This window comes from Gymnodraco acuticeps, unplaced genomic scaffold (genome assembly GCF_902827175.1).
Source record: "Gymnodraco acuticeps unplaced genomic scaffold, fGymAcu1.1, whole genome shotgun sequence".
Lineage (NCBI taxonomy): Eukaryota > Metazoa > Chordata > Actinopteri > Perciformes > Bathydraconidae > Gymnodraco > Gymnodraco acuticeps.
Genome location: NW_022992160.1, coordinates 2,358,492 through 2,377,250, shown reverse-complemented (window position 1 = coordinate 2,377,250; position 18,759 = coordinate 2,358,492). Strand labels below are relative to the sequence as shown.

General features: G+C 41.4%; 1 protein-coding gene across 2 annotated transcripts in view; it reads right to left on the bottom strand.

Annotated features, from left to right (window-relative positions):
• Nucleotides 1–15,073, bottom strand: part of map3k7 (mitogen-activated protein kinase kinase kinase 7) — a 32,224-nt gene extending 17,151 nt beyond the window's left edge. For both annotated transcript variants that reach the window (XM_034204517.1, XM_034204518.1), the window contains exons 1-9: nucleotides 14,840–15,073; nucleotides 14,195–14,314; nucleotides 14,005–14,115; nucleotides 13,704–13,769; nucleotides 13,541–13,586; nucleotides 11,331–11,469; nucleotides 4,091–4,215; nucleotides 1,110–1,238; nucleotides 418–548 (exon numbers count right to left, since the gene is read on the bottom strand). In XM_034204517.1, coding sequence (XP_034060408.1) covers nucleotides 418–548; nucleotides 1,110–1,238; nucleotides 4,091–4,215; nucleotides 11,331–11,469; nucleotides 13,541–13,586; nucleotides 13,704–13,769; nucleotides 14,005–14,115; nucleotides 14,195–14,287 — 840 coding nt within the window. In that variant the 5' untranslated portion in view covers nucleotides 14,288–14,314; nucleotides 14,840–15,073. The remainder of the gene's footprint in view (nucleotides 1–417; nucleotides 549–1,109; nucleotides 1,239–4,090; nucleotides 4,216–11,330; nucleotides 11,470–13,540; nucleotides 13,587–13,703; nucleotides 13,770–14,004; nucleotides 14,116–14,194; nucleotides 14,315–14,839) is intronic.
• Between the last annotated feature and the right edge of the window lie 3,686 nt (nucleotides 15,074–18,759).

Here is an 18,759-nt window from a genome sequence, read left to right as displayed (position 1 = left end):
ATAATAACAAAATAATATAGTTTTGTTATAAATAATAAATAGTCAATTATTGTAAATATAGATGGAAATCCTGTAAATACAAAAATATACAATAAAAGTAATAATAATAATAATAATAATAATAATAAAAAGGATAATAATAATAATAATAATAACAGAAACCCATGGATGGTGTGCTCACTGGTTTGTGCATTGACTGTATGTAGAAGGTCAGGGGGGAGGGGAGATTCCTGATGATATCCTGATGTAACCTAAATATCATAACACTTCTATTTGAAAGGCAATACATTCAAACTTTTCCTGTCATGTTACAATCTGCTCTCTGAGATGTAAGTATTTGTTCAGGGTTATTGAATTATTCACTCCAGTTGAATGAAAGCCTTGTAGAGAGGGACAGCGTGTGTGAGGACAGATTACCTTCATTAGATGAGTCATGATCTTCACTATCTCCTCCATGGAAGGCCGCTGAGAGGGGTCTTTAGACCAGCAGCGAGTCATCAGACTCTCAAGGGGCTTGGGCACATTTTTGATTAAAGGAGGTCTTGTGCCTGAATGTTAAAAATAAAGGTAAAGGAACTGCTCAGGCACGGTCACAGGAACAGATTACGTTTGGCATCACAGCAGCCAAGCAGAGAAATGTTTGCTAAATCCCCTGGTTCCTGCTGTTAAAGCTATGATGACTCAGGCAGGCAGATTCAGAGGTGAACATATGAAACTTCCCCAGGTATTATTAGTGTCCCATTAGTATTCTCCTTCATCCATCTCTGAACTACAATCGTTTGCAGGGTGTGCTGCAGGTGAACCTGCCTCTTGCACCATTTATTTCATTATTTATCAGTTCTTTTTTTTGTTTATTCAGGGGAAAACTAAACAAGTGGAAACAACAATTGACATTGCTTTTTTATATTTATTATGTAAAATAAATAACATATATTTTTGTAACAAATCATTATAGACTAATGTGATGATGGAAATGCAAAACAAATACAATTGTTATCTTTAATAATTAGCCCCGGGTCGTTTACTACTGGGGTTTGGTACCCATACCTTTTGCCGACAGCTGGATATGACCTTTGCATCCTCCAGCTACCCCAAAAACACACACTCACCATTGTGCACAGCCCACATAATGCGAAAAGCTGGTCCTCCAATTTCATCGAAGGGCTTCCTGCGAGTGATCACTTCCCAGAGAATGATCCCCCAGCTGAACACATCACACTTCTCGCTGTAATTGCTGCCTGCAAGTAGAGAAGAACCCACAGCAACACTTAGGTCCTTTTCAAACAGGGAGAACACACTGTTTGACATCGCTGACTGACTGATAAAGGCAATTCTCTGTGGCACAATTGAGATGAGATCGAGGGTGCGTCTAGGAGGGGATGAGAATGGAAATAGGGGAGCAATTTTACCAAGGAACAGCTCCTGTGTTGCATAATTACTGGGCCTATTATGGCCAAATCAAAGTGCACATCACACACCTCTCTTAAAGTAGCTGCGCTGCACACACTGATGCAAATGAGTTGTTAAGAGTTCACGGTGAGGGCATACGTGAGGTGTTTAATTGCTTGTCTTGTACCTTGCCTCCAAAAAACAAGACAATGCTAAGGGCTATATTCTTCTTTCCTCCATGCCCCCTCGCCAAGAACATGTCTCATCATGTAGAAATGTGCTAGGCTCTTGGCTGAATGAGAACACAATTTGTACACGTCCTATCCCGAGGGAAATAAAGCCACCGGCATCTCGCCATTCATCACCTCACTGTGCTTAGGAGACCACTATCAATAAAACAGTAAAGTGAGATGCAGATGATGGATCAAGAAGATATTCCTCCATTGTGGGAGCACTGAGCTGACATTAAGGGGGAAAGTAGCTAAATCAAAGGTGTGTGTAAGAAAAAGCAATACGAACAGAGGTGGAAGAAGTATTCAGATGCTTTACTTAAGTAAAAGTCCTGCATTCAAAATCTTACTCAAACTATTATCAGCGAAATGTGCTTAAAATAGAAAAAGTACTCATTGTGCAGAAAACTTACCTTTTAGCATGTATATAATTATATTTATAAATGACATCATTTCTACATAATATTTTTGCATCAAGTAGCATTTTACTGTTGTAGACAAACAAAGCTCTGATTAACTTTTTGTAAAGAATTTAAAGAGTTAGTCCACTAGTTACATTTCTAGAGAAGCATTTCGTTAAAAGTCCTGTTTGTTAAAGGGATAGCGGAAATCCGCGAATTTTGGGTTTAACTTATGTATTTTTATTAAAAATAAGCATAATAAACAATTTTTTTTAATTTCATGCGCCTAGTTTCATTTTATTTTACTGCTCCCGACCACGCCCTCTCAATGAAACGAAATACTTCGGGAATCGTCGGGAATCTTCGGGTGATGACGAAAACAAAGGACGACGGGCACAAACAATGGCGGACATTCAATAGCATTTGCATGTGAATAGCCGACCTTTATTATGGTGAATAGATGTGTTTTGTATGGCTGTAGTGCGACAGCAAATGCAGAGAATGGCGTATCGACGCATGCGTTTCCAAGAAACCCAGCCATTCGTCGTCAGTGGGTGAAATTTGTTCAGATAACACGGGCAAACTTCACGGAGCCGAAGCTGACGAGTACTTCGGCAGTCGTGTGCTCCCGTCATTTTACTGACGATTGTTTCGAGATTCCTCGGTCTCTAACTCAAATTGAAAGTGGAATACATAAGAAGTGAGTATTTTATTATGTTTTCTAGCTGATTTAATGCATCATTAGCCTGTACCATTGTGTACAACGCCATTTATTGCCTGTCGATTAGGCGACCGGAGGCCTCGTCATCCGATAATCCGGTACACAGTGTCGAATGTGTACACTACAGTCATCATATAGACATGATAGACTAACAGTACTGTGAGTACAGCCTACACTTGACAGGCAGCCTGGCTAGCCTAGGATTAGGGCCCTACTACGTCAAAAGACCGATTGGCTCTAGCTGTATATCATGCTAGTATACAATTCATTTCAATTTATTCATGTAATTAATGCCCATAAGGCTGTTACATATACAATAATAAATGTGACAAGATAATTTATGTGAACCTGACCCTGGTATGTTATGAAATGTACTCTACATGCAGTCATCCTCGGGCATAGCCATAGGCCTACAGTACATGCATGCCAACTTTTGCAATATATAATGGCGCGTTTCCACTGCAGCGGATAACTCGCTTTAAGCGTGCCGAGCCGTGAGCTATGCTTAGGGACCTACCAGTCAAGATTATTTGTGCGTAGGGGTGCATCATCTGGCGCCTGGTCCTGGTTATCCTCGCCATTGCCCATGCCGTGAACTAACTCCATCACCTCGGGCTCGAACAAATAAGGACGTAATGGTCCATCGTCTGGCTCAATATTGTCACCATCATCGCTTACTGAACCGGATTCAGATTCAGTTCCTAAAACTACATTTTCGTAGGAAAGCCGAGAGGATGTTTCTGACTCGCTATCATCACTGGATACCTCGTACAATCCTTCTTTGTCTGGTATATTTGCCCTTCCACGTTCATTCTGCATAGACGCCATTGTTTTATTATCGTTTCATCTTCCTGAGTTTTCGTCACTTCCGGTTTGGCTGAAGCGATAATTTCGTTTCTAAAAAAGTTCGGGGAAGCTGCAATAAAGTGCTTCTAACATGCGTAAGGCAATTATTATATTTTTGTAATCAGGTGTGATTGTTTTGGTACGTAATTATGCTTGTATATAAGTTAAAACGAAACTATTTGGGGTTCAATTTCCACTATCCCTTTAAAGTATATGTTTAATAAATGAAGTGGAGTAGAAGTATAAAGTAGCATTACATGGAAATACTCAAGTAAAGTACAAGTACCTCAAAATGTTACTTAAATATAGTACTTGAGTAAATGTACTTAGTTAATTTTCACCTCTGACAAGGAAATATGCAAGATGGTTATTTGGCCTAAAAGGATTCAGTGAGCGTTTATAGAAAGCAACTGGATACTTATGAACACTTTTTTAGTTCAAAACAAATAACGGGGCAGGTATCCAAAGAACTACTTGGACTGCCTCTTACACTGTATACTTGCCTTCAAATACCTCTGGGGCCATCCATGCTGCACTTCCTTTGTTGTTGGTCATGTGGGTCTGAATGTCGCATGCTGTTCCAAAGTCACATATCTTCAACACAGTGCCGCCTGCCACCAGAAGCAGACTGAACGAAAACAAGAAATACACCTTATTAGACACTGAAAATAGCAAAAACTTGAAATGATTAATAATACAAGTAACACTTTCTGAATTGTAAAAGCTAAACCTTTTCGCTTGATATATTTTTTTGTCCTTTAGGGACCTCTTGGAGAAGGGTTTTTGACACAGTTGGTAAGATAAGATAATATAATGACTCCGCTGTGATTACACATCATTGATAGCTTAACGGTGCCATCCATGTACTTTAAATTGCACAATATATCAGCTTGTTGACACAATCTCATCACAGGACATGGGGATGCAAGTGTAGGACAGGTAGTAAATCTGTGGCGATCATTAAAAGGAGCATATAAATGATTGGACGATAAACCCTTGTTGACAATTTGTCACAATGTGAGACCTTGTAATTCCTAGAAACTCTGCAGCACTTCTCTAGGAAACAGAACAGCTGGTTGTTCCCAGAGAGTCCGGCCAAGACCCTTCTCTCACTAGTCTCTTCTGGGATCCAACCTTTCTTCAGTACCAGCCTGACACTGGGGTTCAAGCAAGCAGCAAACTGCAGGGCAGATCAGTGAAGCCCATAGGATGCTATGATGGGCCGTACAGGCCGTAATTCATACTGGTCCTCTCACGCACATACATTCTCCTTTTACATACATACATTTTCACGCTTACACACGTATATATTTACACTCACATTAATACATTTTGCTCTCATATTATCATATTTCAATGCACACATTCATGCATTTTGTTCTCATATTCATATATTTTAATGCTCATATTTATACATTTTGCTCTCATGCACATTCATTCAATGTTTACATTTAATATTATAAATAATATATGCATGTATGAAGACAATATATGTATGCAAGAGAAGAATGCATGTACGTGTGAGAGAAAGTATAGTGGAAACGGAAGGAGTATGGTTGAAACGGAAGGCAGGTCATTATCGCGCTGCGATTGGCTCAGAAGGTCGAGCGGGGCGGGCTCATGTTCAGAACTTCTGATTCAAATCACGAAACTCGCGGAAGTGATTTCAAAACAAAAAGCACTCGTTTGCTTGGAACGGTGATATTATAAACAAGGGGAAACTAGGGGAATTTAGCGATCACAACGAAAACGGCCAAGACACACATTGAGCCCAGAAAATGAATGTTATTAAGGCTGTAAATATAATAAGCCTGTGTCTAAAATGGACAACATTGTTAGGAGATTTAAACTATACAGCGGTTCTACACTGCGGTCACCTTAGCCGTCTCTCGAGTTTGTTTTTCAAATCAGCTGCTCTTTTTTCCCCTGCTATATTTGATGATCGATACAAATATTTGTTACCACAAGTTCTCAATAAAAGTGACACTGTTGGACTCGGTACTAGTTTGACTGCTACCACAAGTACAATCAAGTACTTTTACTGTGTACTTTTTAAGTAAGTTGCAGTAGTCTAGGCGTGAGATGACGAGAGCCTGGACCAGAACCTGCGTCGCTTTCTGGGTCAGCTGGGGACGTATCCTCCTGATGTTGTAAAGCGTGTATCTGCAGCAGCGGGTTGTAGCAGCGATGTTTGCAGTGAAGGACAGTTTGTTATCTAGGATCACACCCAGATTCCTTGCAGTCTGAGTCGGGGAAACAACAGAGGTGCCAATGTTGATTATTAGGTCAAGAGTGGGACAATCTTTTCCAGGAAGAAAAAGCAGTTCAGTCTTGTCAAGGTTGAGCTTGAGGTGGTGAGCAGACATCCACTGAGAGATGTCCGCTAGACAAGCAGAGATGTGTGCGACGACCTGGGTCTCTGAGCGGGGAAAGGATAGAATTAATTTGGTGTCGTCAGCGTAGCAGTGGTATGAAAAACCATGCGGGCTAATGACTGATCCGAGCGAGTTTGTGTACAGAGAGAAGAGGAGGGGACCAAGGACAGAGCCCTGAGGGACCCCTGTAGTTAATTGACAAGGGTCAGACTCGGACCCTCTCCAAGTTACACTGTAGGTACGGTTTTTGAGGTATGAGGTGAGGAGGGAAAGTGCAGAGCCTGAAACTCCAAGTTCTTGGAGAGTGCGAAGGAGGATCTGATGATTCACCATGTCGAATGCAGCAGACAGGTCCAAAAGGATGATGACAGAGGAGAGGGAGGCTGCTTTAGCAATGTGCAGTTCCTCAGAGACAGCAAGGAGGGCAGTTTCTGTTGAGTGACCTGCCTTGAAACTAGACTGGTGCGGATCCAGAAGGTTGTTCTGATGGAGATAACAGTTGAGTTGTAAAGACAGCGCGTTCAAGTGTTTTCGACAGGAACGGGAGTAGAGAGACAGGCCTGTAGTTTATAATATCGGACGGGTTGAGAGTGGGTTTCTTTAGGAGAGGGTTTACTTTTGCCTCCTTAAGACTGTTTGGAAAGTGACCAGAAGTTAGAGAAGTGTTGATGAAATGGGAGAGAAACGGTAGAATATCAGGAGCGATAGTCTGAAGGAGGTTTGAGGGGATAGGGTCCAGAGGACAGGTAGTAGGACGGCAGAGGTAATGATGGTAAGAATCTCACTTGGAGAGAGAGGGGAAAAGGAGGTTAGTGTGTTGGTGGAAGGAGGGTCTGGTGAGCCAGCAGTGAGTAAAGGTGAGTCAGAAAAAGAAGAGCGAATATCATCAACCTTTTTTTCAAAGTAGTTAACAAAGTCGCTTGGAAGAAAGGAGGAGGGGGAAGGGGCTTTGGGGGGTTCGAGGAGGGTGGAGAAGATTGAAAATAGTTTTTGGGATTGGAATAGGAAGATTGGATCTTATCTTCAAATAAAGTGATTTTTGCCTGAGAGATCGAAGATGAGAAAGAGGAGAGGAAAGCCTGATAGGTTAGGAGGTCGTCAGGGTGTTTGGATTTCTACCATTTGCGCTCTACTGCCCGAAGGACGGTTCTATTAGCGCGCAGTGCGTCATTTAGCCAGGGAGCAGGAGGGGACTGACAAGCCTGCCGAGATGTGAGAGGACAGAGAGAGTCCAGAGAGGATGAGAGAGTAGAGGAGAGTTTCTGCAGCAGAGTTTGGAGGCAGGAGTTGGAACGAGTCAGAGGAAGGGAGGGCTGAGAGCACCAATGAGGCAAAGGTAGAGGGGGAGAGGGAACGAAGGTTACGGTGGACAGGTGCAGGATGAGAAGAGATTAGTTTATTATGTTTGGAAAGGGTAGAGAGAATGAAATGAAGAAGTGATCCGAGGTGTGGAGCGGGTTTACAGAGAGGTTAGAAGTAGTGCAGTTCCTTGAGAATATGAGATCAAGGACATTGCCAGCTTTATGAGTTGGTGGGGACGGAGACAGTGAGAAAGCAAAGGTGGTTAACAGAGATGTTAGTTTGTCTATCTTCCCTGTCTGGACGTTGAAGTCTCCGAGAAGTACAGCGGGAGGACCAGTTTCAGGGATGTGTGAGAGGAGATTATCTAATTCCTCCAAGAAGTCCCCCAAGGCGCCTGGTGGACGGTAGAGAACAACAATGGTTAATTGTATAGGATGGGTTACTGTGACGGCATGGAATTCAAAGGTGGAAGGAGTGAAGTTAGGTAGCTTGAAGAGGGAAAAGCTCCATTTGGGAGAGAGCAGGAGACCAGTGCCACCTCCTCTGCCAGTGGGTCTGGGTGTATGGGAGAAGTAATATGCTGTGGAGAGAGCTGCTGGGGTGGATGTGTTGGATGGAGTAATCCAGGTCTCAGTGAGAGCAAGGAAATCCAGAGACTGCAGGGAGGCGTAGCCAGAGATGAAGTCAGCCTTAGGAACAGCTGACTGGCAATTCCACAGGCCACCTGAAACTAGATGTTGGATCTCAGTGGAGCATGTGGGATAGACGAGAGCAGGCCGGTTATATCGATTAGGAGATACCCGGGGCCAGTGATAATTGGGAGAGGACACATGAACAGGAATGGAGAATATACACATGTTTTAGCATGAGGGGCTAAAAAACACCAGCGATACTTAGCTCATTTAAAGTAGGATTTGCCTCCTCTTTACCTCCCTCGTGACTCCCGCAGGACTCTATTGTCTTTGTCAGTCTTCGTCTGTCTGATGCTCCAGGAAAGAGATGCCTAAAATGGACACCAGTCCTGATGGCTGAGTTGTCACAGCTGTGGGCCCACGCCCCTTTAATCAGTTAACTCTCTGCAGCTGATGGGCACTAGTAGAAACTGTGTGACTTCAATCAGAATGAGCCTTCAGGCTTATTGTACTGCACTTTTTACAGACAAATGTCAGAATAAACCCTTGTTACAGAGGTTTTAAGTTAACACTACTACAATTTAATCAAAGTGAACCCTAACAAGCAAATGGTTCAGTTTTAAGATTTCTGAAAAAACAAGTTACCCAGATTTCTGCCTGAAAAACAGGTATTTTAGCTGTTCTGAGATTTCAAAAACACAATTTTAGCCCTAACTACAGAACAATTATACAGAGTAGAATGAATGAAACCAAGAGGTGTAGAAACTAAAATAGAACTTACACAGGTTTCTGAATCAGCAGTGAGTCCTATCTGGTCAAGATTGCACACTGCAAATAGTGAACAGGTTCTCAAAAAGGGAAGAACCTGAAACCACCACTGAACAAGACACATGAGTTGAAACGTCAAGACTGGGCCAAGAAATATCTGAAGAAAGATTTTTCAAAGGTTTTATGGACTGATGAGATGAGGGTGACTCAAAATCAACTCCCACATCTACTGCTGGTTTTTAGAAGACACTTTCTTCCATCAGTAGAACAGGAAAAAGTCTGTATCTTTCAAGAAGACCATGATTTTATGCAGGACAATGCTCCATCACATGCATCAAAGTAGTGATGGCAAAATGAAGCTTTGAATGAAGCATCGAACCACTTGGACAATTGTGTCGGAAATAGGTTCATTTCTCGAAGCTTCAGTTACAGCGACCTCTCCTGGCGAAGTGCAAGGCTGCAGTGGGTTTAACGTATCTTTGCCTTGAAATAATGAACTGAATATTCGATGCACACACACACTAAGACTGAATATCATGTTCTATTTGCAATTAAAGATTGATAATTGTGTGTATTGGGTTATTGAGAAGAGACTAGAGAGTGCTGGAATTTTTTTTGGGCGGAGAGTGCCTTTAATCAGTTATTAAAGTATTAAAGTTGAAGAGCAATGATCAAAAGTTTGACTATTCTGGGCTTTGAACCAGATGCGAGGAGGACATCGCCGCATCCTGGCCGCCGGCTCTATCCACTGGGCTATCTATTCCTTAAACTATTGAAGTGTTTTTATAGTAATTATTGTCTTTTTGTTCACAACTTCTCCACATTTCAAAGTGTTTCCCGAGCCAGAACGACCTATCTTTCTTCCTGGCTTGCTCTATAATGATCCAATTCAAATGCAATACCAACAACAACTCAACAGCAACAACGCAAACTACGACAACAACCCACACATTGCGCATTGTTTAGAGCGGTTATAAAGTGTTGAAGCGCTCAAATTCGAAACTGTTTCAACCTGTCACCTGTCAGAATAGAGACGAGGCAGTGCATTGAATCACCTGATAGGACGGCGAACCAGTGAGTTGATTCATTCAGGAAATGAAGCAGTGGCTGCTTCGGATGTCATATGTCACGTGATTTGAAGCAGTTGCTGCTTCGGACGTCACATGTCACGTGATTTGAAGCAGTTGCTACTTCGGACGTCACATGTCACGTGATTTGAAGCAGTTGCTGCTTCGGACGTCACATGTCACGTGATTTGAAGCAGTTGCTGCTTCGGACGTCACATGTCACGTGATTTGAAGCAGTTGCTGCTTCGGACGTCACATGTCACGTGATTTGAAGCAGTTGCTACTTCGGACGTCACATGTCACGTGATTTGAAGCAGTTGCTGCTTCGGACGTCACATGTCACGTGATTTGAAGCAGTTGCTGCTTCGGACGTCACATGTCACGTGATTTGAAGCAGTTGCTGGTTCGGACGTCACATGTCACGTGATTTGAAGCAGTTGCTGGTTCGGACGTCACATGTCACGTGATTTGAAGCAGTTGCTGGTTCGGACGTCACATGTCACGTGATTTGAAGCAGTTGCTGGTTCGGACGTCACATGTCACGTGATTTGAAGCAGTTGCTGCTTCGGACGTCATATGTCACGTGATTTGAAGCAGTTGCTGCTTCGGACGTCACATGTCACGTGATTTGAAGCAGTTGCTGGTTCGGACGTCACATGTCACGTGATTTGAAGCAGTTGCTGCTTCGGACGTCACATGTCACGTGATTTAAAGCAGTTGCTGCTTCGGACGTCACATGTCACGTGATTTGAAGCAGTTGCTGCTTCGGACGTCATATGTCACGTGATTTGAAGCAAGCTTCGAAGCACTGCTTCTATGGAATAGGAAGTCCAGGGTTGAAGCTCCATTCGAAGCTTCAGTGTCAAACTGCCATCACTACATCAAAGTACTCCTCTGCGTGGCTAGGCAGTAAAGCCCTTAAAGATGAAAGAATAAAGACATGGCCCCCTTCCTCACCTGACCTAAACTCTATTGAGAAAGTGCGGGCCCTTCGTAATTGGGAGATTTACAGTGATGGGAAACAGTCAACATCTCTGAACAGAGTAGATGAGATGGGACAGTGACGTGGGAACATATTCGTTTTTTCCTTTAGTTGCATAATTATTCTGCACACTAATAGTTGCCTAATAATTGTGTACACGTAGATATTCTCTCCTAAGAAATCCAAAACCTCACTTTTACTTCCTTAAATATTCAGGTTTGAGGTTTATTAACATTTTGGATTGACCAAGACCACTGTAGTTGTTTAATACTTAAAATAATCCTCAAAATTGGTTCAGACCCACCCTGTCTACTTGGAACCCTCAGCACACCTGTCCACACCTGTTTAGACACAATAATCCTATATGTCCAGATATAAAGATCTTGCAAGACAACATCTGAGAAACTACACATTATTTTAGTGATTTGCATTACTGTGTAGCTCTATAAAACACATATACTTTAGGCACGCAACATAAAGACAGTCGGACCATTTGAAAGTACAGTATTTGTTGAACATCTGTAACTAAAGCAAACACATTTGAAAGGAAACCACCAGGCACTGTGTTGGCACAGTGAAAGAGGAGACAAGAGTGTGTGAGGTGAGGAGGAGCATACTTGGGTGGCTTGAGGTCCCTGTGAATGAGAGCCTTTGGTTTCATGCCATGGAGGTAGGCCACGCCCTGGGAACACTGAAAACACCAGCTCATGGCATGGGAAGCAGTGTAATAGGGGAGGGGTTCAGCACCATGCAGCACTGTGGACAAGAGAGCACAGTCACAACCACCACCACACACAATGAACCTGAAGGGAAACAACAGAACATCATGACGCTGTCAGACACACATACATACATAAAAAGGGCTGGCTACCTTTTTTCTAAGTATTTCAACAAGGTAATTCCAGATGGAAATATTTAGCTAACATTGTTCAAAAACTGTTTTTACAACTCAACTGAATGTCATCAAAGTTATGGTGCCATAGGAATAACTTTGATAAAGATTCAGTGAGTGAGGAAAAGAGGTGATGGTAAGGTGTAAAGCACAGCAGACTTTCATTGTTGGTTTCACAAATAAAGAAATTGGCAATCTGAACCTCTTGGGATTCAAATATGTTCCAAACATTGATGTCTGGGAAAGGAGATAATAGCCTATAAACAGTATGAAACACTCATGCACACATCAATAACTTCCAGGTTATTAACACATCGTTTTTAGTTTTGTTTCTTTTAGTTTTGGCCATCAATTAAAAACTGCTGCATCAAAGTCCAATGTGGCAAACGCTTGTAAATGATCAGACGGGTTGTAAATAAACATGAGTTTATGCAGATTTCCAATATATCACTTTACAGAAAGTAAACCATCCAATATGTTGGTAACAAGCCTTCAGAGGAAAACAGCGTTCATGCATTTCTGGTCAAAGTTAAAGAAGTTGGCTGCGGTGTGTGTTCATTTTACCAATCGCCTACATAAAAAAAAAAGGTTAAACAAACCTGTCCATCGTCTGATTACTCATAATTCTTGACCCTGTGGGACTTTTTTAGCAATTCTAATATTTCAACAATACATTTTGGAGATGCAATGTTATTATAATTTTAGCAATAATGGTCAAAACTAACTAATCATGACCCAAAACGGCAATATCAATACGTAACATTTAACTGGAACCAGTGAAGGGCGTACTATTTAAGAAACTGTTAGCAATTAAGTCAGGTCAGCTTTAGTGGTCCATATGCACTATTCAGACTAATGTATGTCCTACTTATTAAACACAAGGTAAATGTTTGAGTTCATATCTGCACAAGTTTTAAGACACAAATTGTAAAGACATTGTTGTTTGCATATTGCTATTTCCTAGGTCCATGTGGATATTTTCTACAGGGACTAACAAGGATGTGCTGCATGTCACTGTGCAAAGAGATTGGACAGGTGACTGAACATGCAAACAGTGGGGGGGGTCAACTGAACAGGGCTGCTTCTTACTGTATGTGTGTGCCAAGCTGTGTTCACTTCACTAATAGAGTGGTGAAGTCACGCCCATCTACTTCCGACCCATGGGACCTTATTTCTGAAAAATTATGTATTGAAGTCAATGGAGAGAGAAAGATTATCTTTCGATCCCGAAATTTGAATTGTGCCATGAATTACACATATGATGTTTGTCAATCTTAAAAAATAATTTCCATGTCAAAAAAGTCACAGTTTGTCGTAAAACTGTTGAAATATAAGACTATGAAAAATACGCAACTAGAAAGACTACAAATCCCAGAGTCGCGTAAGTGAATTTAGCTAGCTGACATTAACGTTACACATTACACTCGTGTTACTGACCGAAACCTTGTAAAGCCGGTCTCGCATGCTGGAACCGACTAACTCCCCTTGTGTGTATGTACAGTTCTCAACCAGCCCAGACTTGAAGTGATTTTCACTTCTTTTAATACTTTTCACTTCATTCTGAAAGAAAGAGGTGAAATGTGCTAGCGTGACGGCCATCTTGGTGTTAGTGACGTGTGCAAGACCAGAGATGTAGTTCATTGAGCGCTTCACACAAAAAAAGTTGTTACTTCACAGTTTTACGACACATTTTTATTTATTTTTTGACTTGTAAAATTATCTTTTAAATTGACAAACATCATATGTGTAATTTGTTGCACAATTCAAACGGGATCAAAAGATAATCTTTCTCTCTCCATTGACTTCAATACATACTTTTCCCGAAATAAGGTCCCATGGATGTCCCCCGGAAGGGGGGGACTTCACCACTCTATAGTAAGGCAAAACAAATGCTGACGTGTAATATAAAAGTATTGTTCAGTAGTCCACACTCACCATTGTACAATGAGCCGCCTTCAGCATATTCCATCACAAGGCAGACCTGAGCAGGAGAGCATAGAATCAGAAACATCAGAGACACAATACAGACACTAGACTGTATTTTGATGTGTGAAGTTTAGAGATCAGATAACACATAATAACACTCCAGTAAACTCACTGGATTATTGCATGAGCCATACAACTTCACAATGTTGGGATGATTCACACGTGAAAGCTGCCGGAGCTGGAGACAAAGAGGATACGTTTCACACAATTCCATCTGTATGCGTGCTATTCAATACTTTAAGTACACAAATATGTATCACCAAGTGTGTCATTACAAGTATTATGCCACGTGACTACTGATAGCACTGTCATGAAGTGAAGCAATTTAACTGTAATTGGATATGGCCAGTGTTTGTCAACTAAACATGTTGCAGTAATGAGACAAACTCAAGTATCAGCAATTACAACAATACCTCAACAATGAAGGCCTTCCTCTCCGATTCACTCTCAATGGTCTTGATGGCCACATCTTTGCCTTTCCATTTGGCTTTGCAAACAACTCCAAAAGCTCCTCTTCCGACCACCTGGAAATGGACAATTAAGATAACAGTTACTTGCTTGTCTGCAACTCATTCATCTAGAGTGCAAATAAACACAACCTACCTCCTCAACTTCAATATCCTCATAGTTGATTTCTTCAAACGGATATCCAGGAGGTGTTTCAAGTATATCGGCAGATGGTAACGTTAGAGACATTACTAGCTAACGACAGCTAGTAACTTACTGCAAAGAGAGCAAAATGCAGACAATATACAATGTTAGCGTCTATTTTGATAAAGGATGCCCATACTTGATTCAAGATAGTACACAATGATACAACTGGATGACTAACTTGTAGTTAGCCAGGGACATGCTAAGTAACATAATGACAAACGTTATCTAACTCAACTTAAAAAGGATAGCACTATTCGTAACATAGTCTGTCGCAGACTGTCAAACATCTCCTCGGCTTTAGCCTCCTGTCAGTTCACTCAGTGTGATGCAGCCAGCCAACTGCTCACAGCCTAGCTTCCTTAGCAGGGCTGCACTAGCAAAACTGTCACTGAGAGTTATCAAAGTTAGCTTTTGACTCACTTAACACAGGCCTACAACATCATTATAGACCATACTTTATCATTACTATGCCAGAAGCGCAAGTAAAAACAAGCTACTCAAGGCCTAGAGTGTATTAGCTAACCAGCTTGCTAACGCTGGCTGGCTGGCCTTGCTAACGCTAGCTACCGGGACTTATTAGCTTAACGATCTGACCATTCGCAGTTGACTTGTCACCAGTGCCGGCTCTCTGGACATGGGGGTGGTTTCTGCTGTTAATGTACGGAGAAGCGAGGAGTAACGTCCATGTTCAAAATCAGTCTATCTCTATCCACTTGACAGCCAGACATAACTTTTTTACAACTCGTCTAGCTGGCTTGCTAGGAGTGTATTTTTATTCTCCGCAGGAAGTGAGTGTGCACTGCAAATGTGTCCCCCCCCCCCCGCACAATGAGCAGCACACCTCATCCCAGCCTTGGGTCCCCAGTATTTATTGATTTGACATGATATTTTTACAAATAATTTGTTAAATTGTGCTCAAGTAAAAAGGTTCCTTCATTCCTGAGTGACCACTTCTGTTTTCTTCTGTTTTCTGTTCATAATGCCTTCAGTTTTGAATTAGTGTTATGAAAAGTAATGCATGCCTTTTCCTGATGTATTGAAATACTTGTTCAATAAAATTGAAAAAAAGCCTCATTCCAGGCTTTGCAAGGGAAATATGTTCTTGAACATTATAAGGTATTATGCGGTGAAACAAAAAGTGATCTTCGGCAGAAAAAATAATGTTTATAGGCAGTGACTTAATATAGAGAACATATTGAAAGAGTTTAGGTTTTAACGTTTTTTAGTGTTTGGTTGAAAGGCTTGATGTTGAGAAAATGGTACGGAGTTTGGAAAAGGTGATAAATATTAGCAAAAAAACAGAGCTAGACTTGACATTGTTGGGGAGGTATTAATGATGGTGTTTGAACGGCTGAGGCAGGGATGTTGTGAGGGTATCTTATAGGTGGAAGCACAAGCAGGGGGGAAGGGCAATAAGTTGTCTGATTGAAGTACAAATACTGTATTATGCAATATGCCTACTTTAAAGTGGTGATTAAGTAGCTTACAGTATTTGAAAAATAATTAGTTATATTCCACCACTCTAATTCAACAACATTTAAATCCATTATTTTACATCCATTCAGCTTTCATGTTTGAATGCTGATTGTAAGTTGCTTTGGATAAAAGCAGGAGCTAAATCAAATTTAGTGCAATGCTACATGTTAATAAGTACATATCTAATATGATAATACATCCGAATGTAACATTGTCAAGGGCCTTTCTAATGCCTAGTGAATACTTCTTTGGAAATGTTTTATTGTATTCCAGTTATTGCATTTGGTGTTCCTACTCATTTCCATCGTGCTACTGCCCTGCTCCTGACCCTCGTGGGAAAGCCCTCCCATTGAATTCCCTTCCCCATTTGTTTCCTTATGTGCTAATATTCTGATTACTGTAGATCTCCCAGGCTAGTTTCATTTTAGAATTGTTGCATATCTTTGTGGGCCTGTAAATATGTTATAAATGCTAATTAAAGGCTAACTAACTTGACTATTGACTTGACAATTGACTTTGTGAGAAATACAACTTGTAGGAGCATCTCACTCTTGCCTTTCTTTACACACTTTGAGTTCTGCTGAAGTTGTATGTAACAATTTAGCCTTGCAAGCTAGACCCTTCTTGATTAGGCACGAAACCCTTATGTAAAGTCAAAATTACATTTGTGAGGAAGGATATAATATGAATACAACACTTGATGAATGCTAATTACATGCTCCACTCACAGGGAGTAATAAAACAAGCTCCCGGTGGAGGCTTTCCAAACCACTAGGCAAGCACAACTCATACTAATGAGCGCCAACTCATTTGTTGTGATATTGAATAGAGAGTTGTTAATAGCAGGAGCCATCCTCTCCCCTCAAAATAATTATTCTAATCGCTCATTTCAACGGTGATTAAAAGGCTCTCACCTGGCAGTTTTTATGGGACCTCAGTTACAAAACATTTGGTTTGGGACGTGCGGCCAACAGGAAGTTGTTTGTTTACCCTCTGCTATCTAAAATCTTTGAAGAGACACTTCTCTCCTTCTGGACAGGTTACTTTCACTGCTAGCAAAGGATCATCATGTGACAAAATAGTCTAGTTGAGTACCCCAACGTTTTATGTTGTGTATGTAGTACAGGTCCCCAGCACATAGTAACTGCCGGATGCTAACTTGCATATGGCAATTTGCACAATTAAGTTCTGTTAACCCTTAGATCCATAAGTGGGTATTTTTTTACCCGGCGAGGTGGTTTTCTTGAAGCATCTTTGTAATCACATTTTTTTATCATTTCATATTCCAGCTATTCCTCAAACAACATGTTTTAGATATCATGCCATTCACATTTTTTATTTACATTTTAAGAAATTGTAGTTTTTGTATTACTACCCCAAGCTTTCATAAGTGGGTCAAAAATGACCCGCATGCATTTTCTATGGAATCCTATGGGAACCTTTGATTCTTATCACCTGTGGCTGTCAGGACTACATTCACAGTAGACCACACAGACTACATCAGAAGTGACACCTCTCAGGAAGATTATTGTACACAGCAAGATCTGATACCTGTCAGTATAATAATAATGATTGTAAGGGAAACTTCTGTGTAGCAATGCAGTGGGAGTCACCGACTCAGGAAGGAGACACGGTAGAGGAGGAGCTTTTGATGTCAAACACTGGAGGTTTATTTGGAGTTACGGCCGGAGGATTCACATCACAAGTCCAAGAGCCAGAGGTTCTGACTTCACGGCAGAGTTGCCACGTCAATTCTAGAGCGCCTCTCTCTTGTTAGCCCATTTAACTGGTTTCACAGAGAGTAATCAACATATTTTGATAAGATAGCTTTAGACAGTTTGGGCACACTGAGTTACTTGCGTCTGTCATTTATGGCCTCGAAGATGTCATACCTTGGAGTCCACAAACAACAAAGAAGGAAATGTCCCAGTGCACCCACAACAACAGACCATCTGTGACCTAGTGTTGACCGGTCACAGAATGGGAACAATAACATTATGGCTCAAGCAGCCTATGTCCTTAAAGGAGATAAACAGACGTCAGTGTTGGTCCTGTACGTCATATCTAGGAGTCTAGGACAATTATTTCCCTAACAATAATAATAATAATAATAATACATTATATTTGTATAGGGCTTTTCAAGGACTCAAAATCGCTTTACACAGGGGTGGGGAACCTCCGGCCTCCGGGCCGTATACGGTCCGCGAGACCATTTGATACGAGGTAATTTATAAACACACGCAAAAAAAATAAAATAAAGAAATCTAGACCGCAAAATAATTAAACAAGCGAGTGCCTGTTTTTCTTGGCTAAGGTCAGGGTCCTTGAACATAACACGAGCCTAACGTGTTATCACGTGTGTTAGGGAAATAATTATCAAAGACGCCAAGATGTGACATACAGGACAAACCTTGACGTCTGTTTACCTCCTTTAAGGACACAGGCTGCTTCAGCCAATAATGTTATTGTTCCCATTCTGTGACCGGTCAATACTGGGTCACAGATGGTCTGTATTGTGGGTACACTGGGACACTTCCTTCTCTGTTGTCTGAGGACTCCAGGGCATGACATATCCAAGGCCATAAGTGGCGGAAGCTGGTAACTTAGTGTGCCCAAACTATCTAAAGCTATCTTATCAAAACATGTTGATGACTCTCAGTGGAACCAGTTAAATGGGCTGGCAAGAGAGAGACTCTCCAGAATTGACGTGGCAACTCTACCGTCAAGTCAGAACCTCTGGCTCTTGGACTTGTGATGTGAATCCTCCGGTCGTAACTCCAAATAAACCATCAGTGTTTGACATCAAAGCTACTGCTCCTACCGTGTCTCCTTCCTGAGTCGGTGACTCCCACAGCATTGCTACACAGAAGTTTCCTCTACAAATTGGCGTTGTCGGCAGGATGCCAATAAATCTTCAGAGCTGGTAAGTGTGATTTTCAAATCTACATTTGGACATTGCCTTACCAGAATCTGTGATTGACGTATCCTAAAATTACCTGTGAAACTGAGCAGCTGTGTTTCGTTTTTGGTTAATTAAC